The sequence below is a fragment of the Salmo salar genome, chromosome 12 (genome assembly GCF_965601325.2).
Source record: "Salmo salar chromosome 12, fSalSal1, whole genome shotgun sequence".
Lineage (NCBI taxonomy): Eukaryota > Metazoa > Chordata > Actinopteri > Salmoniformes > Salmonidae > Salmo > Salmo salar.
Genome location: NC_138302.1, coordinates 94,898,772 through 94,926,172, shown reverse-complemented (window position 1 = coordinate 94,926,172; position 27,401 = coordinate 94,898,772). Strand labels below are relative to the sequence as shown.

General features: G+C 46.3%; 1 protein-coding gene across 2 annotated transcripts in view; it reads right to left on the bottom strand.

The window, feature by feature from the left end:
* Window positions 1-27,401, bottom strand: part of LOC106566113 (copine-5) — a 289,627-nt gene that overhangs the window by 137,673 nt on the left and 124,553 nt on the right. For both annotated transcript variants that reach the window (XM_082959486.1, XM_082959487.1), the window contains one exon: window positions 563-626. In XM_082959486.1, coding sequence (XP_082815612.1) covers window positions 563-626 — 64 coding nt within the window. The remainder of the gene's footprint in view (window positions 1-562; window positions 627-27,401) is intronic.

Here is a 27,401-nt window from a genome sequence, read left to right as displayed (position 1 = left end):
GGGACAAACATAGTGTGTTGTAGATATGTGGTAGTGGAGTAGGGGCCTGAGGGCCCACACTTAGTGTGTTGTAGATATGTGGTAGTGGAGTAGGGGCCTGAGGGGACAAACATAGTGTGTTGTAGATATGTGGTAGTGGAGTAGGGGCCTGAGGGCACACACTTAGTGTGTTGTAGATATGTGGTAGTGGAGTAGGGGCCTGAGGGTACACACTTAGTGTGTTGTAGATATGTGGTAGTGGAGTAGGGGCCTGAGGGTACACAGTGTGTTGTGAAATCTGTTATGAAGAGTAATGCTAATGGTGATCATAATAAATACAAACACAGATGCAGCACGTGTCAAACTCATTCCCTGGAGGGCCTAGTGTCTGAAGGTTTTTGCTCCTCCCTTGTACTTGATGGATTAATTAAGGTCACTAATTAGTAAGGAACTACCCTCACCTGGTTGCCTAGGTCTTAAACCTAAAACCAGCAGACTCCAGGCCCTCCATGAAATGAGTTTGACACCCCTGGTCTACAGTATAGTGATGGTAATACCAGAAGTTAATAGTTGCTCTACTTACTCTGCAGTTACCCAGCTCCTCTACAGACAGAATGATGGTGCCACATTTCTTCCCAGCTATACCGCTGTAGAAAACAGAGACAGAAGAGAGAGGACAACACATGGTTAAGTTTAGCCAGGGACGGGTGAAGCATCTGTACAACAGAGATGCCGAGTTCCAGTCCTCCAGGACCAGAGTGTCAGGATGTGTTGACGCTCACTTGATCATGAAATGTCACCGGTTGGCTAGCGAGGGAACACACCTGGTTTTCCAGATCACAATGAGACACATTGTTCTGATTGCATGTAACAGAAACGGCATGGAACTCTCTGTCACTGTCCATGGTTCTGAAACCATCCAGAGCACAGGGTTGACAGATGCTGTCCATGGTTCTGAAACCATCCAGAGCACAGGGTTGACAGATGCTGTCCATGGTTCTGAAACCATCCAGAGCACAGGGTTGACAGACGCTGTCCATGGTTCTGAAACCATCCAGAGCACAGGGTTGACAGATGCTGTCCATGGTGCTGAATATACATCTCCCTCATCTTCTTATCCTCCTCTCTTCCTCCATCTCTCTCTCTCTCCTCCTCCATCTCTCCACCTCTCTCTTTCTCTCTTCCTCCATCTCTCTCTCTCTTCCTCCATCTCTCCACCTCTCTCTCTCTCTATCTCTCCATCTCTCTCTTTCTCTCTTCCGCCATCTTTCCACCTCTCTCTCTCTCCCTCCATCTCTCCACCTCTCTCTTTCTCTCCTCCTCCATCTCTCCACCTCAATCTCTCTCTCTCTGTCTCTCTGTCTCTCTCTGTCTCTCTGTTTCTATGTCTCTCTCTCTCTCTGTCTCTGTTAATCTCTTTCTCTCTCTCTCTCCCTCTCCTTTCCCTCTCTCTCTCTCTCTCTCTCTGTGTGTGTCTGTGTATGTGTGTGTGTGTGTGTGTGTGTGTGTGTGTGTGTGTGTGTGTGTGTGTGTGTGTGTGTGTGTGTGTGTGTGTGTGTGTGGAGAGAGAGAGAGAGCGAGAGAGAGTGAGGCAGGTAGAGGAAGGAAGGGAGGGGGGATGGGAGAAAAAGCTAGAGAGAGGAGGAAGAGGATGGCGATTGCTGTGGTATAAGTTGAGAGAAAAACAAAGAATGTTGGGGAAAAGGGTGTGTGGTGTTGTTTACTCTCTGTTTGACCAGGGGGTTTAATGACACTGGAGTGGACGTCTGCTAATTGGCTCACTCGTCAGTGGACAGCTCTCTGTGTGTCATGAGAGAAGGGGGCTTATTAATGGGACGGATGAGCACAGATGGAGCCGGCAGGGTGGAGCCGACAGGGTGGAGCCGGCAGGGTGGAGCCGACAGGGTGGAGCCGGCAGGGTGGAGCCAACAGGGTGGAGCCGGCAGGGTGGAGCCGACAGGGTGGAGCCGGCAGGGTGGAGCCAACAAGGTGGAGCCGGCAGGGTGGAGCCAACAAGGTGGAGCCGGCAGGGTGGAGCCGACAGGGTGGAGCCGACAGGGTGGAGCCGACAGGGTGGAGCCAACAAGGTGGAGCCGGCAGGGTGGAGCCGGCAGGGTGGAGCCAACAGGGTGGAGCCAACAGGGTGGAGCCGGCAGGGTGGAGCCGACAGGGTGGAGCCGGCAGGGTGGAGCCAACAGGGTGGAGCCGGCAGGGTGGAGCCGACAGGGTGGAGCCGACAGGGTGGAGCCGGCAGGGTGGTGCCGGCAGGGTGGAGCCGACAGGGTGGAGCCGGCAGGGTGGAGCCGGCAGGGTGGAGCCGGCAGGGTGGAGCCGACAGGGTGGTGCCGGCAGGGTGGAGCCGGCAGGGTGGAGCCGACAGGGTGGAGCCGGCAGGGTGGAGCCGACAGGGTGGTGCCGGCAGGGTGGAGCCGACAGGGTGGTGCCGGCAGGGTGGAGCCGGCAGGGTGGAGCCGGCATGGTGGAGCCGGCATGGTGGAGCCGACAGGGTGGTGCCGGCAGGGTGGTGTGTACATGCATCTTGCCCTTTTCCCCAACATTCTTTGTTTTTCTCTCAACTTATACCCCAGCAATCGCCATCCTCTTCCTCCTCTCTCTAGCTTTTTCTCCCATCCCCCCTCCCTTCCTCCCTTCCTTCCTCTACCTGCCTCCCACTCTCTTCCCTCCCTCTGAACCCTAAGGATTAGACTGTCTGAGTAATAGCCTTGAATCATTTAAGAGCTAGTTTCAGCAACCAGATGAGATGGTGGAGCTAAAGTTCCAGTAAGAGGCTGGAATGGTGCTGGAGGTCAGAGGTCCACTGGGATCTCTTCACTGCTACGCTATCAGGCCACTCAATAAGAAGAACAAGTCAGGGAATGGATTTATTTATTCATTTAGTGCAAATTCCATAGAGGTATTTACCTAACCTTGCCTCACCTTGGGTGTCTCTCTCTCTCTCTCTCTCTCTCTCTCTCTCTCTCTCATCTTTACTAAAGTGTGTTCACCCGACTGGTCAATAATAAAAAATCTTGTTGCGGTTCACATTGATGGCGTCTTCAGGATCTTAATCAATTGTTCAATGTTTACAGATTTAGAATAAGAGCATTAAGGCTGAGGGTTGAGGTCTGATTGAAGAGGAATGTGGGACTCCATCCATTACCTCTTTGATCTTTTATTTAGAGTGTATTTTCTCTTGGCCACTGCTCTAAGAGCATCTAGGTTGAGAGAACAGAGTACACTATGTCATTATGGATCTTTTGTAGAGAGATATCGCACAGATTCACAGATAGTTCTCTCCCAAACACACCCTCCTCAAACTCCTCCTCTCCCACCCTCCTCATACTTCTCCTCTCCCACCCTCCTCCTCTCCCACAGTCATTTAAATGTTCCTCTCCCACTATCGGATGGTTGCATCACCTACAGTTCCACGAGTTCAGAGAAAACATTCAAAGGCCACTGAAACCCCAAGCATTCCTTCCTTCCTTCCTTCCTTCCCTTCCTTCCTTCCTTCCTTCCTTCCTTCCTTCCTTCCTCCTTCCTTCCTTCCTTCCTTCCTTCCTTCCTTCCTTCCTTCCTTCCTTCCTTCCTTCCTTCCTTCCTCTGTCTTTCTCTTTCTCTTTCATCCTTCTTATAATCTTATATCTATCTCCCTCTCCTTTCTTTCTCTCCCTCTCTCTGTCCCTCTCTCTCTTTCTCTCTCTTTCTCTTTATCGCTCTCCCTCTCCTTTCTCCCTCTCTCCCTCTTCCTCTCTTTCTCTCCCTTGTCTCTTTATCCTCCTTCTCTACTTCTCTATTAAATCCAGTTCCATCATGGCCGGTCAGAAATAGATGGTCTGTATGAGCCCATTGAGGAACAGTACAATGGAGTAACAGTGACAAAGGTTCTAAACGTCTGACTGAGTGACAGGCTGGGTCCTGAAGGTCTGAACTGGGTGACAGGCTGGGTCCTGAGGGTCTGAACTGGGTGACAGGCTGGGTCCTGAGGGTCTGAACTGGGTGACAGGCTGGGTCCTGAGGGTCTGAACTGGGTGACAGGCTGGGTCCTGAGGGTCTGAACTGGGTGGACAGGCTGGGTCCTGAGGGTCTGAACTGGGGGACAGGCTGGGTCCTGAGGGTCTGAACTGGGTGACAGGCTGGGTCCTGAGGGTCTGAACTGGGTGACAGGCTGGGTCCTGAGGGTCTGAACTGGGTGACAGGCTAGGTCCTGAGGGTCTGAACTATTTAGGTGCTGAGGGGCATTACATTGTATGGTTATTGAGCTGCTGAGGGACAGTACATTGTATGGTTATTGAGGTGCTGAGGGACAGTACATTGTATAGTTGTTGAGGTGCTGAGGGACAGTACATTGTACGGTTATTGAGGTGCTGAGGGACAGTATATTGTATAGTTGTTGAGGTGCTGAGGGACAGTACATTGTATGGTTATTGAGGTGCTGAGGGACAGTACATTGTATGGTTATTGAGGTGCTGAGGGACAGTACATTGTGTGGTTACTGTATGGTCCTTTGTCATCCTGGAAAAAGATAGCTGGTGCAAAACACTCTCTAGAACAGCCTCAGAAAACAGTCTCTGCTGCTTTTGTTCTGACACAAACACCTTTATGACCCTACCTGACGTGACACCTGACTTGACATGTGAAAGTGTGTGTGTGTTATATATACAGGTGAAGTCGGAAGTTTACATACACTTAGGTTGGAGTCATAAAAACTCGTTCTTCAACCACTCCACAAATGTCTTGTTAACAAACTATAGTTTTGGCAAGTCGGTTAGGACATCTACTTTGTGCATGACACAAGTAATTTTGTCCAACAATTGTGTACAGACAGATTATTTCACTTATAATTCACTGTATCACAATTCAAGTGGGTCAGAAGTTAACATACACTAAGTTGACTGTGCCTTTATACAGCTTGGAAAAATCCAGAAAATTATGTCATGGCTTTAGAAGCTTCTGATAGGCTAATTGACATCATTTGAGTCAAATTGAGGTGTACCTGTGGATGTATTTCAAGGCCTACCTTCAAACTCAGTGCCTCTTTGCTTAACATCATGGGAAAATCAAATGAAATCAGCCACGACCTCAGAAAAAAAATTGTACACCTCCACAAGTCTGGTTCATCCTTGAGAGACATTTCCAAACGCTTGAAGGTACCACGTTCATCTGTACAAACAATAGTATGCAAGTATAAACACCATGGGACCACGCAGCCGTCATACCGCTCAGGAACTAGACGTGTTCTGTCTCCTAGAGATGAATGTACTTTGGTGCGAAAAGTCAAATCAATCCCAAAACAACACAAAGGACCTTGTGAAGATGCTGGAGGAAACAGGTACAAAAGTATCTCTATCCACAGTAAAACGAGTCATATATCGACATAACCTGAAAGGCCGCTCAGCAACGAAGAAGCCACTGCTCCAAAACCGCCATAAAAAAGCCAGACTACAGTTTGCAACTGCACATGGGGACAAAGATCGTACTTTTTGGAGAAATGTCCTCTGGTCTGATGAAACAAAAATAGAACTGTTTGGCCATAATGACCATCGTTATGTTTGGAGGAAAAAGGGGGAGGCTTGCAAGCTGAAGAACACCATCCAAACTGTGAAGCACGGGGGTTGCATCATCATGTTGTGGGGGTGCTTTGCTGCAGGAGGGACTGGTGCACTTCACAAAATAGATGGCATCATGAGGGCGGAAATTATGTGGATATATTGAAGCAACATCTCAAGACATCAGTCAGGAAGTTAAAGCTTGGTCGCAAATGAGTCTTCCAAATGGACAAAATGTGGCAAAATGGCTAAAGGACAACAAAGTCAAGGTATTGGAGTGGCCATCACAAAGCTATGACCTCAATCCCATAGAACATTTGTGGGCAGAACTGAAAAAGCGTGTGCAAGCAAGGAGGCCTACAAACCTGGCTCAGTTACACCAGCTCTGTCAGGAGGAATGGGACAAAAATTCACCCAACTTATTGTGGGAAACTTGTGGAAGGCTACCCGAAACGTTTGACCCAAGTTAAACAATTTGAAGGGCAATGCTACCAAATACTAATTGAGTGTATGTAAACTTCTGACCCACTGGGAATCTGGTGAAAGAAATAAAAGCTGAAATAAATCATTCTCTCTACTATTATTCTGACATTTCACATTCTTAAAATAAAGTGGTGATCCTAACTGACGTTAGGACAGGGAATTTTTACTCTGATTAAATGTCAAGAATTGTGAAAAACTGAGTTTAAATGTATTTGGCTAAGGTGTACGTAAACCTCCGAATTCAACTGTAGGTGTATATGTGTGTGTAGGTGTGTGTGTGTGTGTGTATATGTGTGTGTGTGTGTATATGTGTGTGTGTGTGTGTGTGTGTGTGTGTGTGTGTGTGTGTGTGTGTGTGTGTGTGTGTGTGTGTGTGTGTGTGTGTGTGTGTGTGTGTGTGTGTGTGTGCGTGTGTGTGTGTGTGTAAAAGAGAGAGAGAGAGTCAGTGTGTGTTACATATGTATGCAACCACCCGTTTGGCTCCACCCTGTTGGCTCCACCCTGCCGTCTCCACCCTGTTGGCTCCACCCTGTTGGCTCCACCCTGCCGTCTCCACCCTGTTGGCTCCACCCTGTTGGCTCCACCCTGTTGGCTCCACCCTGTTGGCTCCACCCTGCCGTCTCCACCCTGTTGGCTACACCCTGTTGGCTACACCCTGTTGGCTCCACCCTGTTGGCTCCACCCTGCCGTCTCCACCCTGTTGGCTCCACCCTGTTGGCTCCACCCTGCCGTCTCCACCCTGTTGGCTCCACCCTGTTGGCTCCACCCTGTTGGCTCCACCCTGTTGGCTCCACCCTGCCGTCTCCACCCTGTTGGCTACACCCTGTTGGCTACACCCTGTTGGCTCCAGCCTACCGGCTCCACCCTGCTGGCTCCACCCTGCCAGCTCCAGTCTGTTGGCTCCTCCCTGCCGGCTCTACCATGTTGGCTCCACCCTACCGGCACCACCCTGTTGACTCCACCCTGCCGGCTCTACCATGTTGGCTCCACCCTGCCGTCTCCACCCTGTTGGCTACACCCTGTTGGCTACACCCTGCTGGCTCCACCCTGCCGGCTCCACCCTGTTGGCTCCACCCTGCCGACTCCACCATGTTGGCTCCACCCTGCCGGCTCCACCCTGTTGGCTCCACCCTGCCGGCTCCACCCTGCCGGCTCCACCCTGTTGGCTCCACCCTGCCGGCTCCACCCTGCCGTCTCCACCCTGCCGGCTCCACCCTGTCGGCTCCACCCTGTCGGCTCCACCACCCTGCTGGCTCCACCCTGTCGGCTCCACCACTCTGCTGGCTCCACCCTGCCGGCTCCACCCTGCTGGCTCCACCCTGTCGGCTCCACCACCCTGCTGGCACCACCCTGCCGGCTCCACCACCCTGCCGGCTCCACCCTGTCGGCTCCACCCTGCCGGCTCCACCCTGCCGGCTCCACCAGCCTGCCGGCTCCACCCTGCATGACAGCTTTGCACCGGCTTGTCATTCTCTCAACCAGCTTCACGTGGAATGCTTTTCCAATAGCCTGGAAGGAGTTCCCACATATGCTGAGCACTTGTTGGCTGCTTTCCGTCACTTTGCGGTCCAACTCATCCCAAACCATCTCATTTGGGTTGAGGTTGGGTGATTTTGGAGGCCAGGTCATCTGATGCAGCACTCCATCACTCTCCTTGGTCAAATAGCCCTCACATAGCCTGGAGGTGTGTTTTGGCAATTGTCCTGTTGAAAAACAAATGATAAGCGCAAACCAGATTGGATGGCTTATCACTGCATAATGCTGTGGTAGCCATGCTGGTTGAGTGTGCCTTGAATTCTAAATAAATCACTGACAGTGTCACCAGCAAAGCACCATCACACCTCCTCCTCCATGCTTCACGGTGGGAACCACACACGCGGAGATCATCAATTCACCTACTCTGCATCTCATAAAGACACGGCGGTTGGAACCAAAAATCTAAAATGTGGACTCATCAGACCAAAGGACAGATTTCTACCAGTCTAATGTCCATTGCGCATGTTTCTTGGCCCAAGCAAGTGTCTTCTTATTATTGATGTCCTTTAGTAGTGGTTCCTTTGTAGCAATTCGACCATGCAGGCCTGATTCACGTAGTCTCCTCTGAACAGTTGATGTTGAGATGTGTCTGTTACTTGAACTCTGTGAAGCATTTATTTGGGGTGCAATTTCTGAGGCTGGAAACTCTAATGAACTTATCCTCTGCAGCAGAGGTAACTCTGGGTCTTCCTTTCCTGTGGTGGTCCTCATGAGAGCCAGTTTCATCATAGCGCTTGATGGTTTTTGCGACTGCACTTGAAGAAACTTTCAAAGTTCTTGAAAATCTTCCGTATTGACTGACCTTCATGTCTTAAAGTAATGATGGATTGTCGTTTCTCTTTGCTTATTTGAGCTGTTCTTGCCATAATATGTCACAACACAAATGATTGGCTCAAACACATTAAGAAGGATAGAAATTCCACAAATGAACTTTTAACAAGGCACACCTGTTAATTGAAATGCATTCCAGGTGACTACCTCATGAAGCTGGTGGAGAGAATGCCAAGAGTGTGCAAAGCTGTCCAAAGTATTTTGGATTAATTTTAGAAAGTAAGTCATAACATAGATTTTCAACCAATGTACTAAAAAAAACATGTTATATTTCCATTCTCAGGTTAGCAGTCAAATTTTCTCACAGGCACTGAGCGAGCCTAATAAGTCCCCCAGCTATCTGAGGCTGAGGACCCTTGGTGCTGCTTATGACCAAATGTCAGAAGCTTTCTTCATCACAGAGAATTAAGTTCGGTAGGCAGCAGGAAGGCAGCAGGCAGGCAGGCAGGCAGGCAGGCAGGCAGCAGAGGGGCAGGCAGCAGGCAGGCAGGCAGGCAGGCAGGCAGCAGAGGGGCAGGCAGCAGGGAGGCAGGCAGCAGGCAGGCAGGCAGGCAGGCAGGCAGCAGGGAGGCAGGCAGCAGGGAGGCAGGCAGCCATCAGGCAGGCAGGCAGGCAGCAGGGAGGCAGCAGGCAGGCAGACAGCAGGGAGGCAGGCAGCAGGGAGGCAGGCAGCAGGCAGGCAGCAGGCAGGCAGGCAGCAGGCAGCAGGGAGGCAGGCAGCAGGCAGGCAGGCAGGCAGCCATCAGGCAGCAGGCAGGCAGACAGCAGGGAGGCAGGCAGCAGGGAGGCAGGCAGCAGGCAGGCAGCAGGGAGGCAGGCAGCAGGCAGGCAGCAGGGAGGCAGGCAGCAGGGAGGCAGGCAGCAGGCAGGCAGCAGGGAGGCAGGCAGCAGGGAGGCAGGCAGCAGGCAGGCAGCAGGGAGGCAGGCAGCAGGCAGGCAGCAGGGAGGCAGGCAGCAGGCAGGCAGGCAGGCAGCCATCAGGCAGCAGGGAGGCAGGCAGCAGGCAGGCAGCAGGGAGGCAGGCAGCAGGCAGGCAGCAGGGAGGCAGGCAGCAGGCAGGCAGCAGGGAGGCAGGCAGCAGGGAGGCAGCAGGGAGGCAGGCAGCCATCAGGCAGCAGAGGGGCAGGCAGCAGGCAGGCAGCCATCAGGCAGCAGGCAGGCAGACAGCAGGCAGCAGGGAGGCAGCCATCAGGCAGCAGGCAGGCAGACAGCAGGGAGGCAGGCAGCAGGGAGGCAGGCAGCAGGCAGGCAGCAGGGAGGCAGGCAGCAGGCAGCAGGCAGCAGGACGAGGAACACCCTAAATCTCTCTACATCTCTGACAGTCTTTGAAGCTGTGCTAGGGAAGTCTTTGTTCTACAAATCAAATGTGACCCAATTCAGGAAACTAGGCGGCGTATGTCGCAAGTCACGACTTCCCAGGAGAGCCGTTTGAACGTAAAAAAATGCAGAGCAGAACATTTCCTCCACTAGTCACAGCCTCCACTAGCCACAGCCTCCACTAGCCACAGCCTCCTCTAGATACAGCCTCCACTAGCCACAGCCTCCACTAGCCACAGCCTCCACTAGGTACAGCCTCCACTAGGTACAATCTCCACTAGCCACAGCCTCCACTAGGTACAGCCTCCACTAGGTACAATCTTCACTAGCCACAGCCTCCACTAGCCACAGCCTCCACTAGGTACAGCCTCCACTAGCCACAGCCTCCACTAGGTACAGCCTCCACTAGGTACAGCCTCCTCTAGATACAGCCTCCACTAGCCACAGCCTCCACTAGCCACAGCCTCCACTAGGTACAGCCTCCACTAGCCACAGCCTCCACTAGGTACAGACTCCACTAGCCACAGCCTCCACTAGCCACAGCCTCCACTAGCCACAGCCTACACTAGGTACAGACTCCACTAGCCACAGCCTCCACTAGCCACAGCCTCCACTAGCCACAGCCTCCACTAGCCACAGCCTCCACTAGGTACAGCCTCCACTAGCCACAGCCTCCACTAGGTACAGCCTCCACTAGATACAGCCTCCACTAGGTACAGCCTCCACTAGCCACAGCCTCCACTAGATACAGCCTCCACTAGGTACAGCCTCCACTAGCCACAGCCTCCACTAGGTACAGCCTCCACTAGGTACAGGCTCCACTAGGTACAGTCTCCACTAGCCACAGCCTCCACTAGATACAGCCTCCACTAGGTACAGCCTCCACTAGGTACAGCCTCCACTAGCCACAGCCTCCACTAGCCACAGCCTCCACTAGGTACAGCCACCTCTAGGTACAGCCTCCACTAGCCACAGCCTCCACTAGGTACAGCCTCTACTAGATACAGCCTCCACTAGGTACAGCCTCCACTAGATACAGCCTCCACTAGCCACAGCCTCCACTAGGTACAGCCTCCACTAGGTACAGCCTCCACTAGGTACAGCCTCCTCTAGGTACAGCCTCCACTAGCCACAGCCTCCACTAGGTACAGCCTCCACTAGCCACAGCCTCCACTAGTTACAGCCTCCTCTAGGTACAGCCTCCACCAGCCACAGCCTCCACAAGGTACAGCCTCCACTAGCCACAGCCTCCACTAGGTACAGCCTCCACTAGGTACAGCCTCCTCTAGGTATAGCCTCCACTAGCCACAGCCTCCACTAGGTACAGCCTCCACTAGCCACAGCCTCCACTAGTTACAGCCTCCACTAGCCACAGCCTCCACTAGTTACAGCCTCCACTAGGTACAGCCTCCTCTAGGTACAGCCTCCACTAGGTACAGCCTCCACTAGGTACAGCCTCCACTAGCCACAGCCTCCACTAGGTACAGCCTCCACTAGCCACAGCCTCCACTAGCCACAGCCTCCACTAGGTACAGCCTCCACTAGGTACAGCCTCCACTAGATACAGCCTCCACTAGGTACAGTCTCCACTAGCCACAGCCTCCACTAGCCACAGCCTCCACTAGGTACAGACTCCACTAGCCACAGCCTCCACTAGGTACAGCCTCCACTAGATACAGACTCCACTAGGTACAGCCTCCACTAGGTACAGCCTCCACTAGATACAGCCTCCACTAGCCACAGCCTCCACTAGGTACAGCCTCCACTAGGTACAGCCTCCACTAGCCACAGCCTCCACTAGCCACAGCCTCCACTAGCCACAGCCTCCACTAGCCACAGCCTCCACTAGGTACAGCCTCCACTAGGTACAGCCTCCACTAGTTACAGTCTCCACTAGGTACAGCCTCCACTAGGTACAGCCTCCACTAGGTACAGCCTCCACTAGATACAGCCTCCACTAGGTACAGCCTCCACTAGGTACAGCCTCCACTAGGTACAGCCTCCACTAGCCACAGCCTCCACTAGGTACAGCCTACATAACATTACATGTTACAGGGAGGGAGAGTTACCAGTTTTTTGGTAAATTTTCCTTTACTGCAATGTGTTTAACTGAAAGAAAAAGCAAGTAAGTATGGGATTGAATAATTCTAGATTAAATCTAGGCATTATGAATTATTTTTCTGCTGTAGCAAACTGGCTCAAATGAAGATCATACACACACGTTCTTCTCACAGGCGTCTCATTGTGACAGAATAGGCTGGAATAGTCATGTGGAGAAATTGCTGTACGTTTTAGGCTTAGGCCTTTAGAACTGTGACAGTGTGAGACATACCCAGTCTATTTTGTTTTTCTCATTTTTATAGATATAGAATTGTGCTGTGCTGGGCAGAATATCACTCTGCAGGGCTAGAGGTAGTACAGTACAGACACACACAGCAAGGGGGAAGGCCCTAGAAGGATGAGCTGCACAATCGTTAACACACAAGAGAGTGTTTAGAGACAGACCAAAATTCCCTACACAAAAGACGCAGTGGAGCTCTGCAGAGGCAGCGCCACTGACTTCCATAAAACAACTGGGGAGAAGACCTGAATGCTACTCTATTGATTGACTGAAGGAGGGAGGGAGGCTTTTTGAAAGAGAGAATACGTCTATCCATTTCAAATAAAACTGTCCACAGAGGGGGAAGGAGAGAGGAGGGAGGAGGAAGAAGGCAGGAGGGATATACACAATGGGATAAGAGGAGTTCAATCTGGATTAAATCTGAAATAAAATAAAACTATACTATTATCTTTTGGAGTCTCGGGTGCAAAGAAGAAGAGAGAAAGAGAGATAAACAAAAAGAGATGGGGTTAAACAGTCTATCCTGATCATGTAACTGTATGACAACGGTCCAGTCGTGGTGAACCGTGCTCCAGGTTGAACCTGCTATGTGTGCTCTGAGTTCCATAATGATCTTTTTTATTTATTTAATGAGGCAAGTCAGTTAAGAACAAATTCTTATTTTCAATGACGGCCTAGGAACAGTGGGTTAACTGCCTTGTTCAGGGTCAGAACAACAGATTTTTACGTTGTCAGCTCGGGGATTCGATCCAGCAACCTTTCGGTTACTAGTCCAACGCTCTAACCACTAGGCTACCTGCCGTCCCTACACTCTAACCACTAAGCTACCTGCAACTCCCAAACAGGCTACATGTTCCAAATGATTTCACATTGTTAGCTTAATATAATCCACTAATGCTAGTGACCCTGAGGAACAACTACACAGACGGAATGGAATGATGCAACATGTAAGCTCCAAATGGAAGAAAACTAACACTAAAGTGACAGTTATAAATATATGATAGTGGCTAATATTTATCATAATCAGAAGTGTAAAATATAAGGGTGAAAATCTCAGGTATACAATTACAACACTGTAAAGCGCATGAATCATCTCGGAAAGTTCAGCCCTATGGAAGCCTATAGCTTGGGTCTCCAAATATCATCCACGCAAATTACGAGGGCACACAATTCCATTTCTGAACAACGGCACAGCTATTTTTAGCCTAAGTTGATGCTTTTCCCACTTGGACCCTGTAGGTTCGCTCACCCTTATTTATGGTTTCCTCCCACGTAAAGGTGGTGGAATTATGAGAGAATTATGTCAAGGTCAGAACACGACGTATCTGTAGACACACCTCTGCCACACCTTCATTTCTTAGATCTCCACCCAGAACAAATAGTGGGTGAATAGCATGCCATTCTCATGCTTAAGTTCAAGGTCAGAATACACAGAAAGAAAAGTGCATAAAAAGGGATTTACGTTCCGTTTAAGTGAGTCGGAATCAGCCCCATTGGAAATAGGGTACTATTTGAGACTGCCCCATTGGAAATAGGGTACTATTTGAGACTGCCCCATTGGGAGTAGGGTACTATTTGAGACTGCCCCATTGGGAGTAGGGTACTATTTGAGACTGCCCCATTGGGAGTAGGGTACTATTTGAGACTGCCCCATTGGGAATAGGGTACTATTTGAGACTGCCCCATTGGGAACAGGGTACTATTTGAGACTGCCCCATTGGGAACAGGGTACTATTTGAGTTAGCCCCATTGGGAACAGGGTACTATTTGAGACTGCCCCATTGGGAATAGGGTACTATTTGAGACTGCCCCATTGGGAATAGGGTACTATTTGAGACTGCCCCATTGGGAGTAGGGTACTATTTGAGACAGCCCCATTGGGAGTAGGGTACTATTTGAGACAGCCCCATTGGGAGTAGGGTACTATTTGAGACTGCCCCATTGGGAGTAGGGTACTATTTGAGACTGCCCCATTGGGAGTAGGGTACTATTTGAGACTGCCCCATTGGGAGTAGGGTACTATTTGAGACTGCCCCATTGGGAGTAGGGTACTATTTGAGACTGCCCCATTGGGAGTAGGGTACTATTTGAGACTGCCCCATTGGGAGTAGGGTACTATTTGAGACTGCCCCATTGGGAATAGGGTACTATTTGAGACTGCCCCATTGGGAACAGGGTACTATTTGAGACTGCCCCATTGGGAACAGGGTACTATTTGAGTTAGCCCCATTGGGAACAGGGTACTATTTGAGACTGCCCCATTGGGAATAGGGTACTATTTGAGACTGCCCCATTGGGAATTGGGTACTATTTGAGACTGCCCCATTGGGAGTAGGGTACTATTTGAGACAGCCCCATTGGGAGTAGGGTACTATTTGAGACAGCCCCATTGGGAGTAGGGTACTATTTGAGACAGCCCCATTGGGAGTAGGGTACTATTTGAGACAGCCCCATTGGGAGTAGGGTACTATTTGAGACGCAACTCATGTCACAATAGTTCAGCACGTTAACAAAATGACTGATCTCCAGGACAAAGACAGAAATGAGAGAAAGACAGAAAGTGCCATTTTTGCCATTCAAGCAGCTGGCGTCTTCCCCTCATGTACATCTCCTCAATTGACACGGACCAGTGGAGGCTGCTGAGGGGAGGACGGCTCATAATAATGGCTGGAATGGAGTAAATGGAATGGCATCATACACCAGGAAACCATGTGTTTGATGTATTTGATACCATTCCACCTATTCCGCTCCAGCCATTACCACGAGCCCGTCCTCCCCAGTTAAGGTGCCACCACCCTCATGTGACCCTGACAGCCTCATGCCATTATCCGGAAGAAAGGAAGTACCAGCAGCCATTACCATGCTGTGATTGGTCAATGAGGGTGAGAGAACCACGGCTGTTTTAAGGGTGTTGGATTCTTTCACGTCCAGTGATTATCCGCTAAGCCGTTAACAGGCAGCCCTACCGGATGGCTGTTGGTCGGAGTAGATGGTGAGAGAGGGTGAGAAAACACTGGGTGGTTGGGGTGGGGGTTGAAGAGCCTTCACTAGCAGGCGTGAGGCAGGTGGTGACTAGGCTACAGGCTAGTGGTTAGAGTGGGTGGTGGCAGGAAAGAGTGAGAAAATAAAACTATACGAGGCCTGACTTCTTAGAGGGGGTGGTCAGTCAGTCAGAGACGCTCGTTGATGTTCACTGATTACTGGCAGACGGTGGTGTTACCGGTTGGCTATATTGGTTATAGTAGGAGGTACAGTTGTGAATCAGCAACCCCTTTCCAGAGCGTCAGATCGTCAGAACGTCAGAGCGCCAGAGCGCCAGATCGTCAGAGCGCCAGATCGTCAGAGCGCCAGATCGTCAGAGCGCCAGATCGTCAGAGCGCCAGATCGTCAGAGAGCCAGAACGCCAGATCGTCAGAGCGCCAGAGCGCCAGATCGTCAGAGCTTCAGATCGTCGGAGCCAGATCGTAAGAGCGTCAGAGACATTAACACAGTTGTCAACATCTGTCAATGTCTCTGTCAATGTTTCTGTCAATGTCTCTGTCAATGTCTCTGTCAATATCAATGTCTCTGTCAATGTCTCTGTCAATGTCTCTGTCAATGTCTCTGTCAATGTTTCTGTCAATGTTTCTGTCAATGTTTCTGTCTCTGTCAATGTTTCTGTCAATGTTTCTGTCTCTGTCAATGTTTCTGTCAATGTTTCTGTCAATGTTTCTGTCTCTGTCAATGTTTTTGTCAATGTTTCTGTCTCTGTCAATGTCTCTGTCAATGTTTCTGTCAATGTCTCTGTCAATGTTTCTGTCAATGTCTCTGTCAATGTCTCTGTCAATGTCTCTGTCAATGTCTCTGTCAATGTCTCTGTCAATGTCTCTGTCTCTGTCAATGTTTCTGTCTCTGTCAATGTCTTTGTCAATGTCTCTGTCAATGTCTCTGTCAATGTCTCTGTCAATGTCTCTGTCAATGTCTCTGTCTCTGTCAATGTTTCTGTCAATGTCTCTGTCAATGTTTCCGTCATTGTCTCTGTCAATGTTTCTGTCTCTGTCAATGGCAGTCTCTGTCAATGTTTCTGTCAATGTCTCTGTCTTTGTCTTTGTCAATGTCTCTGTCTCTTTTTAATATCTTTGTCAATGCCAATGTCTATGTCTCTGTCAATGTCTCTGTCAATGTCTCTGTCAATATCAATGTCTCTGTCTCTCTCAATGTCTCTGTCAATGTCTCTGTCAATGTCTCTGTCAATATCAATGTCTCTGTCTCTCTCAATGTCTCTGTCAATGTCTCTATCAATGTCTCTGTCAATGTCTCTGTCTCTGTCAATGTCTCTGTCAATGTCTCTGTCAATGTCTCTGTCAATGTCTCTGTCAATGTCTCTGTCAATATCAATGTCTCTGTCTCTCTCAATGTCTCTGTCAATGTCTCTATCAATGTCTCTGTCAATGTCTCTGTCTCTGTCAATGTCTCTGTCAATATCTCTGTCAATGTCTCTGTCTCTGTCAATGTCTCTTTCAATGTCTCTGTCAATGTCTTTGTCAATGCCTATGTCTCTTTCAATGTCTCTGTCTCTCTCAATGTCTCTGTCAATGTCAATGCCAATGTGTCTGTACATTTTAACTCACTCAGACCAGAGAGAGAGGCCTGCTGACCTACATGGGTGAAACAAAGCAAGTGGATGGAAGGAAAATGTTGTGAGCCAATAGAAAATCTAGTTCTTGATGAGCATCACCTCCACAGTTCACCATCATTATTTTGCCAGGCTTTCTAAAATAGTTTATTTCTTGGTTCTTAATTTCCCCCTTTCCACTCCTCCTCACTGTTTCACTGTAAATACCACTTGATGGCCTTCTTCCAGTGAAGTAGTTACTCCCTGTAGACTTTACTGTACACCAAACTCCATCAAGTGTCCCCAGCGGAACAGCAGGGGACCAGTAGATAGGACCAATTAGTCTAGCAATGAGGAGAGAGAAGTCTCTTTTCCACTGGGCACAGATGTAGCGGCTACACTAGGAGTCAAGGAAGCAAGTACGGGGAGTCAATTTAATAATACATGAAACATGGAACAAAACAAGAAACATGCGTAGCGTACAGCCATATAAGACAGGAATGTAATAAATAAATAAATAATGTAATAAATAACCTTCATCAGGAAGGTGATTGAGACCACGTGAGTCTCATGAAGCGCAGGTGCACATAACGATGGTGACAGGTGTGTGTAATAATGAGTAACTTGGCAACAACGAGCACCAGAGAGGGGGAGCAGCAGTAGACGTGACAACAGACAGGTCAACATCTTTAAAAAAAACATTTTTACATTTGTTTGAGTTGTCAACTAGCGTGAATGTAGCGTAAAATCAACAAGCAAAGTCACCATGTCAATGGATTTAGGTTAAAAGTCGGGTGAAAAAGAGACTACATTCCCTTAGCTTAGATTGATGACTTTTTGCAAATCCAATCAGTTTCCCACGTTGATTCAACATCATCACATTAAAATGTTTTGTTAAAATTACTTGGAAACAACACTGATTCAACCAATTTTTGCCCAGTGGGTTATGGGTAGGCTTCTTCAACACCACTCTCCTAAACCATTCTGCAGCTACACACTCACACGCACGCACGCACACACACGCACACACACACACACACACACACACACACACACACACACACACACACACACACACACACACACACACACACACACACACACACACCCACCAGACACAGACAGTTGGCGTAACGAGCTGAGTAGAAATTAATTGGAGAGACTTTTAAGTTGTTTCACTTTTAAGTAGTTTCACTGTTAAGTAGTTTCACTGTTAAGTAGTTTCACTGTTAAGTAGTTTCACTGATAAGTAGTTTCACTTTTAAGTAGTTTCACTGATAAGTAGTTTCACTGATAAGTAGTTTCACTATTAAGTAGTTTCACTGTTAAGTAGTTTCACTGATAAGTAGTTTCACTATTAAGTAGTTTCACTGTTAAGTAGTTTCACTGTTAAGTAGTTTCACTTTTAAGTAGTTTCACTGTTAAGTAGTTTCACTTTTAAGTAGTTTCACTGTTAAGTAGTTTCACTTTTAAGTAGTTTCACTGTTAAGTAGTTTCACTTTTAAGTAGTTTCACTGTTAAGTAGTTTCACTTTTAAGTAGTTTCACTGATAAGTAGTTTCACTTTCAAGTAGTTTCACTGTTAAGTAGTTTCCCTGTTAAGTAGTTTCACTTTTAAGTAGTTTCACTGTTAAGTAGTTTCACTGTTAAGTAGTTTCACTTGTAAGTAGTTTCACTGTTAAGTAAATTCACTTTAAGTAGTTTCACTTTTAAGTAGTTTCACTTTTAAGTAGTCATTTAGCAGTCATTTAGCAGACGCTCTTATCCAGAGCCACTTACAGTAGTGGATGCATACATTTCTTTTTCCCGTACTGGTCCCCCGTGGGAATCGAACCCACAATCCTGGTATTGCAAACAACGTGCTCTACCGACTGAGCCACACCTGAGTAGTTTCCTAAGTAGTTTCCCTTTTAAGTAGTTTCACTGATAAGTAGTTTCACTGATAAGTAGTTTCACTTTTAAGTAGTTTCACTGTTAAGTAGTTTCCCTGTTAAGTAGTTTCACTTTTAAGTAGTTTCACTGTTAAGTAGTTTCCCTGATAAGTAGTTTCCCTGATAAGTAGTTTCACTTTTAAGTAGTTCCACCCTTTAAGTAGTTTCACTTTTAAGTAGTTTCACTGTTAAGTAGTTTCCCTGTTAAGTAGTTTCACTTTTAAATAGTTGAACCTTTAAGTAGTTTCACTGTTAAGTAGTTTCACTTTTAAGTAGTTTCACTGTTAAGTAGTTTCCCTGTTAAGTAGTTTCACTTTTAAGTAGTTTCACTGTTAAGTAGTTTCACTTTTAAATAGTTTAACTTTTAAGTAGTTTCACTGTTAAGTAGTTTCCCTTTTAAGTAGTTTCACTGATAAGTAGTTTCACTTTTAAGTAGTTTCACTGTTAAGTAGTTTCACTTTTAAGTAGTTTCACTGTTAAGTAGTTTCCCTGTTAAGTAGTTTCACTTTTAAGTAGTTTCACTGTTAAGTAGTTTCCCTGTTAAGTAGTTTCACTTTTAAGTAGTTTCACTGTTAAGTAGTTTCACTTTTAAGTAGTTTCACTGTTAAGTAGTTTCCCTGTTAAGTAGTTTCACTTTTAAGTAGTTTCACTGTTAAGTAGTTTCCCTGTTAAGTATTTTCACTTTTAAGTAGTTTTACTGTTAAGTAGTTTCCTTGATAAGTAGTTTCACTTTTAAGTAGTTTCACTGTTAAGTAGTTTCACTTTTAAGTAGTCATTTAGCAGTCATTTAGCAGACGCTCTTATCCAGAGCCACTTACAGTAGTGGATGCATACATTTCTTTTTCCCGTACTGGTCCCCCGTGGGAATCGAACCCACAATCCTGGTATTGCAAACAACGTGCTCTACCGACTGAGCCACACCTGAGTAGTTTCCTAAGTAGTTTCCCTTTTAAGTAGTTTCACTGATAAGTAGTTTCACTGATAAGTAGTTTCACTTTTAAGTAGTTTCACTGTTAAGTAGTTTCCCTGTTAAGTAGTTTCACTTTTAAGTAGTTTCACTGTTAAGTAGTTTCCCTGATAAGTAGTTTCCCTGATAAGTAGTTTCACTTTTAAGTAGTTCCACCCTTTAAGTAGTTTCACTTTTAAGTAGTTTCACTGTTAAGTAGTTTCCCTGTTAAGTAGTTTCACTTTTAAATAGTTGAACCTTTAAGTAGTTTCACTGTTAAGTAGTTTCACTTTTAAGTAGTTTCACTGTTAAGTAGTTTCCCTGTTAAGTAGTTTCACTTTTAAGTAGTTTCACTGTTAAGTAGTTTCACTTTTAAATAGTTTAACTTTTAAGTAGTTTCACTGTTAAGTAGTTTCCCTTTTAAGTAGTTTCACTGATAAGTAGTTTCACTTTTAAGTAGTTTCACTGTTAAGTAGTTTCACTTTTAAGTAGTTTCACTGTTAAGTAGTTTCCCTGTTAAGTAGTTTCACTTTTAAGTAGTTTCACTGTTAAGTAGTTTCCCTGTTAAGTAGTTTCACTTTTAAGTAGTTTCACTGTTAAGTAGTTTCACTTTTAAGTAGTTTCACTGTTAAGTAGTTTCCCTGTTAAGTAGTTTCACTTTTAAGTAGTTTCACTGTTAAGTAGTTTCCCTGTTAAGTATTTTCACTTTTAAGTAGTTTTACTGTTAAGTAGTTTCCTTGATAAGTAGTTTCACTTTTAAGTAGTTTCACTGTTAAGTAGTTTCCCTGTTAAGTAGATTCACTTTTAAGTAGTTTCACTTTTAAGTAGTTTCACTTTTAAGAAGATTCACTTTTAAGTAGTTTCACTTTTAAGTAGTTTTACTGTTAAGTAGTTTCCTTGATAAGTAGTTTCACTTTTAAGTAGTTTCACTGTTAAGTAGTTTCCCTGTTAAGTAGATTCACTTTTAAGTAGTTTCACTTTTAAGTAGTTTCACTTTTAAGTAGTTTCACTTTTAAGAAGTTTCACTTTTAAGTAGTTTCACTTTTAAGTAGAAAACAAACCACCTCCTTATCCTGTCTTTCTCCTCCTAATGTGCAGAGAACCACTACTCCCCTCGTTTACCCTGGCCTTCTCCTCCCCTCATTTACCCTGGCCTTCTACTTCGCTTTATTTCCTCTCACTTCTCCCCCCCTTCCTCCCCTTCCTCCCCCTCCTCTCTCCTTTCCTCCAATCTCTCCTCTCCTCCCCCTTCCTCTCTGTCTCTCCTCTTCCCTCGCTGTCTCTCCTACCCCCTTCCTACCCCTCCTCTCTCCTTTCCTCTAATCTCTCCTCTCCTCACCCTTCCTCTCCGTCTCTCCTCTTCCCTCTCCTCTCCTCTACCATGCCACACAGAGACAGAGAGCAGGCAGAAATAGTCAGAGAAAAGTTCAGTCGTGACTCTGAAAGCGAAGGGATTGTTTATTAACCCCAGACCTCTACTGACTGGTTTACAGGTTCCATTGACTCAGCGTCTGGTATTTTTCTGGATGGAGTGTGATGATTGGTGATGAGCTAGAGTAAAGGAATCAGATGGTCAGGAAGGCCAAAGCAGTAGACAAATGAGTCAGAGTGAATACACTGAGAAACCCACATACACTCAGAACACACACGCACACGCACACATCCAATCCTTTATGTTGATCATGACTCACAATGACATCACATCCCTGGGAGTTTTACATAATAAACAGGGGTCATCTCCAGTGTAGGTGTAGGTGGTTGATTGACAGGTTGAAGTATTGACGAATTATTGATGATTGATAATCAGTCCATCAGGACTTGATATGATAGCTGTTAATCAATTAGACGTATTATCATTCATTGCAGTGCAGTCTCTTGGGACTTGGAGGTTTATTCCCGATCTAGCTGTGGATAAGTCTACACACCCCTTGAACGTGTGGGTTGGTTAGACTGAAATGCACTGTATGCAAAATTGTGTACTGCACACAAAAAATCTATACTTTGTCATATGCCTGTCATGAATTTCCAATAAAAAATGTGTGTATATTTCACAATATTCTGTCATACTGGGTGGCTTAAACAGTTTTCATATTTTGCTGCCTTAACATTCAATCCAAAAAATGTATTAAATTTGATTTTGTCCTATCAATGTACACAACCTACTCCACATTTTCCAAGTGAAAGAAAAATTATATAACAAACCAAAAAATAACAACGATATCTTGACTGAACATGTCTTCACATCCCAGAGTTGATACTTGGTGGAAGAGATATATTGATTCCGTATGTCTTCACATCCCAGAGTTGATACTTGGTGGAAGAGATATATTGATTCCGTATGTCTTCACATCCCAGAGTTGATACTTGGTGGAAGAGATATATTGATTCCGTATGTCTTCACATCCCAGAGGTGATACTTGGTGGAAGAGATATATTGATTCCGTATGTCTTCACATCCCAGAGTTGATACTTGGTGGAAGAGATATATTGATTCCGTATGTCTTCACATCCCAGAGTTGATACTTGGTGGAAGAGATATATTGATTCCGTATGTCTTCACATCCCAGAGTTGATACTTGGTGGAAGAGATATATTGATTCCGTATGTCTTCACATCCCAGAGTTGATACTTGGTGGAAGAGATATATTGATTCCGTATGTCTTCACATCCCAGAGTTGATACTTGGTGGAAGAGATATATTGATTCCGTATGTCTTCACATCCCAGAGTTGATACTTGGTGGAAGAGATATATTGATTCCGTATGTCTTCACATCCCAGAGTTGATACTTGGTGGAAGAGATATATTGATTCCGTATGTCTTCACATCCCAGAGTTGATACTTGGTGGAAGAGATATATTGATTCCGTATGTCTTCACATCCCAGAGTTGATACTTGGTGGAAGAGATATATTGATTCCATATGTCTTCACATCCCAGAGTTGATACTTGGTACTGTAGAGCAATTACTGCTGTGAATCATGTTGATAGGTGTGCAGGGTTTGGTTCAAGTCCAGTAACTAATCATGAGTCAGTATAATACAGCGTTATAGCAGATATACAGTACTGCACTGCTACACCAGACAACCGTCTCTCCTTGGCACAGTTACTGAGATGCTGCACCAACTTCAGCAAAGTATTTCAAAGCTCTAATAACTAACCAAAAATAAAGAAATAAATAACCGAGAGAGAGAGCGAGAAGAAGAATCTCACAGGGGATAACAACTTCCTGATTTACAGGCTGCTGAATCCAGAAAGCCCCAGCCAGCCGAAACCTCCTCTGCCTTAACTAGTGGAAAGGAGACAGTATGGAGAGAGCATCCTCTGCCTTAACTAGTGGAAAGGAGACAGTATGGAGAGAACATCCTCTGCCTTAACTAGTGGAAAGGAGACAGTATGGAGAGAGCATCCTCTGCCTTAACTAGTGGAAAGGAGACAATATGGAGAGAGCATCCTCTGCCTTAACTAGTGGAAAGGAGACAGTATGGAGAGAACATCCTCTGCCTTAACTAGTGGAAAGGAGACAATATGGAGAGAGCATCCTCTGCCTTAACTAGTGGAAAGGAGACAGTATGGAGAGAACATCCTCTGCCTTAACTAGTGGAAAGGAGACAATATGGAGAGAACATCCTCTGCCTTAACTAGTGGAAAGGAGACAATATGGAGAGAACATCCTCTGCCTTAACTAGTGGAAAGGAGACAATATGGAGAGAGCATCCTCTGCCTTAACTAGTGGAAAGGAGACAATATGGAGAGAACATCCTCTGCCTTAACTAGTGGAAAGGAGACAATATGGAGAGAGCATCCTCTGCCTTAACTAGTGGAAAGGAGACAATATGGAGAGAACATCCTCTGCCTTAACTAGTGGAAAGGAGACAATATGGAGAGAACATCCTCTGCCTTAACTAGTGGAAAGGAGACAGTATGGAGAGAACATCCTCTGCCTTAACTAGTGGAAAGGAGACAATATGGAGAGAGCATCCTCTGCCTTAACTAGTGGAAAGGAGACAATATGGAGAGAACATCCTCTGCCTTAACTAGTGGAAAGGAGACAATATGGAGAGAACATCCTCTGTCTTTACTAGTGGAAAGGAGACAATATGGAGAGAGCATCCTCTGCCTTAACTAGTGGAAAGGAGACAATATGGAGAGAGCATCCTCTGCCTTAACTAGTGGAAAGGAGACAGTATGGAGAGAACATCCTCTGCCTTAACTAGTGGAAAGGAGACAATATGGAGAGAGCATCCTCTGCCTTAACTAGTGGAAAGGAGACAGTATGGAGAGAACATCCTCTGCCTTAACTAGTGGAAAGGAGACAGTATGGAGAGAACATCCTCTGCCTTAACTAGTGGAAAGGAGACAGTATGGAGAGAACATCCTCTGCCTTAACTAGTGGAAAGGAGACAGTATGGAGAGAACATCCTCTGCCTTAACTAGTGGAAAGGAGACAGTATGGAGAGAACATCCTCTGTCTTAACTAGTGGAAATATTTCTCCATTTCCTTTGTAACAGGTGGCTTTTTACCTTCCTAAACCCAGGCAGTACAAGCTGTCGCTGCACACATTTTTCCAGTGTAGCTGTCATACACGTCGTAATGATCGGACCAAACTGCAGCGGGAATGTGAATCATCTTCTTGATTTATTAATGAAATTAACACTAAACAAAAGCACGCCGAAAAACAGTCCTCTAAGGTACTAATGACTATACATGGAACAACCACCTACAAACACAAGAGAAAATAAACCCACTTAAATATGGCCTCCAATTAGAAGCAACGACAACCAGCTGCTTCTAATTGGAGGTCGTTCCTAAAACTAACATAGAAATAGACAAACTACAAAACCCACATAGAAATAGAAAACATAGAACATAAACCAAAAACCCCGAAACACACAAAACAAACACCCCCTGCCACGCCCTGACCAAACTACAATAACAAATAACCCCTTTTACTGGTCAGGACGTGACAGTAGCTCCTTTACAGTGCACCTGAGACATAAAATGATGAAGAGTTTTTGAAAACCCATAATAGAACTGTAATAGTAGAACATGTAAAGCTTCACACTGCACAGTACCTCACATCAGACAAGCTGGGAGAAGTCATTCCACCTGTTGTAGTGAATTTATTGCTAACTCAGAGGTGAAGGTGAAGCCAAGGCAATTACTGCATTTTGTGGCTCCTGTTGAGGAGAGCAGTTAAACCCCAGGCAACTCTGGTCTGTGTGTGTGTGTGTGTGTGTGTGTGTGTGTGTGTGTGTGTGTGTGTGTGTGTGTGTGTTCCAATCTCTCTAAGGGTTATTTGCTGGCGTTTGCTGGTCGAGACTACTTAGCACCTCTAATTTTCTAACCAAGTGCGCACCTGTTTTACATGTAGAATTGCGTGAAAAATGTCAGACGTCTACAGCTGGTGGTCTCTAAAACACAGCGCGCTGAACGATCGTCAGACCAACGAGTGCGAGGCGTAAGGCAGCCAAAATCTCTAGTGCTTTGTTTACCTTTAGGGCTGCCAGGGGCTATTAGTGCTGCCGGGGGCCATAAGCACTGCCGGGGGCCATAAGCACTGCCGGGGGCAGTATCAGTAACAACAGTAATCAAGGGTCAAATATGGACAATGACAATGGCATAGACAACATGCAGGTTGATTGGTCTGTCAGACACTGTCCCTAATCTCATGGCAGGCAGCAACGTAGTGCGCTGCCAACCCACAGCTCCCTGCGTCCTCCCCCAAACAGGACGGGTAGCCTATCCTCATCAGAGAGGTCTTTGAAACCTTGAATAAAGGTTTAACATTTGGGGAAATGACACTCTCTAATTGTTTTTAATTTTTTTTACATTTTGTCAGGAATTGCAGCTCCGTCTCAGGTTCTGCTGTGGTGCAGTGGTTGCACAGCCTTTCCTCTACAGGGAGCCAGGTTTTCCTGTGTCTACCCTTCTCAATGGCAAGGCTGGGCTCCCTGAGCCTGTACTTTGTCGTGGTGAACTGTCGATTTAGGGCTAGATAGCACTGCATTTTGCTTTGTGCTTGTGTTTCCCAATAGGTAATGTAGTTTTGTTTTGACTGTGTTATAATTTGGTTTATTTCCGATTAATTTATGTTCTGGTCCTGAGGCTTCAGTGTGTTAGTTAGAACAAGTTTGTAAACTCAGCCCCAGGACCAGCTGAATGAGGGTCCTGAGGCTTCAGTGTGTTACTAGAACAAGTTTGTAAACTCAACCCCAGGACCAGCTGGATGAGGGGACTCTTTCTTATGCTCAGCTCTTGGCATTGCAAGGCTTGGTAATGATATGAGAGAGGATCACTGTATTTTAGAAGTTTCCAAAACTTAATTGCACTTATTAGTGGATATCGGCCTAACTCTGCCCTGCATGCATTGTTTGTAGTTTTCCTCTGAACATGCAGGAGAATCTTACAGAACTCTGCATGCAGGGTTTCAATGGGGTGTTTGTCCCATTGGGTGAAATCTTGTTTTGCAAGTGGACCCCACACCTCGCTGCCATAAAGTGCAATTGGTTCAATGTCACATTCAATTAGTTTTAGCCAAATTTTAATAGGTATTTCAACTTGAATTTGTTTTTTAATGGCGTAGAATGCCCTGCATGCTTTCTCTCTTAGCCCATTCACTGCCTCATTAAGGTGTCCAGTTGAGCTTATTTTTAAACCTAAGAAATTGTAGTGTGTGCAGTACTCTACATATTTTGTACGAATTGAGACATTTTGTCTAATTTCCTGAGTTCTGGTTCTCCTCTGGAAAATCATTATTTTAGTCTTTTGGGGGTATACTGCCAGGGCCCAGGTCTGTCAGTACTGCTCCAGCAGGTCCAGGCTCTGCTGTAGGCCATGTGCTGTGGGTGACAGCAGACACAGGCCATCTGTGAAGAGTAGGCATTTAACCTCTGAATTGGGGAGACTAACACCAGCGGCTGAGGATTTATCCAGAATAGTGGCCAATTCGTTGATGTAAATATTGAAGAGTGCAGGGCTCAGATTACAACCCTGACAAAGGCCCCACCCCTGGTTAAAGAATTCTGTTATTTTCTTGCCATTTTTGATGCTGCACGTATTGCCGGTATACATTGATTTAATTATGCAATATGTTTTACCCCCTAAACCACGTTCAATACATTTGTAGAACAGCTCTGTATGCCAAATGGAATTAAATGCTTTTTGGAAGTCGATAAAGCAACTATACATTTTGGTATTATATTGGTGGACATGTTTCTCTCTCTGTCTCTGTCTCTGTCTCTGTCTCTGTCTCTGTCTCTCTCTCGCCCTTGCTCTCTTTAAGGTCAACTGCGGTAAAGAAAGGTCAAAGGTTAAAATAATGATGAAACATTACTCTTCTATTTTCCCTCCACAACTGCACTTCTACATCTATTTGGTTATAAAGAGCAGCCATTGGGCCACTGCAATAGGAATCTGTGATTGATTGTTTTACCTCAGCTAGCAACACCACAAGGACACGCACACACACACACACACACACACACACACACACACACACACACACACACACACACACACACACACACACACACACACACACACACACACACACACACACACACACACACACACACACCACACACACACACACACACACATACTGTAACTATTGATAAAGGAAGATTTTTCCTCCTGACAAACACAGCCTCCAGAGATCAATCCCTCAAAGCAGTGACAGACAAGATGGATGCTTGTCAGTAACTGATCTATCAGGGGATTCTCAGAGCAACAACAGACCTACAGCGACATGCACTGCATCATCATGAACCACACACACACATGCAGGAATGTAAATACCTACATACATACGCACACCGGTTTGACCAAACATCTCAAAGACACATGGACAGTGTATATTACAACTATTCTGCAATTATTCTTCCAGCAGAAGATAAG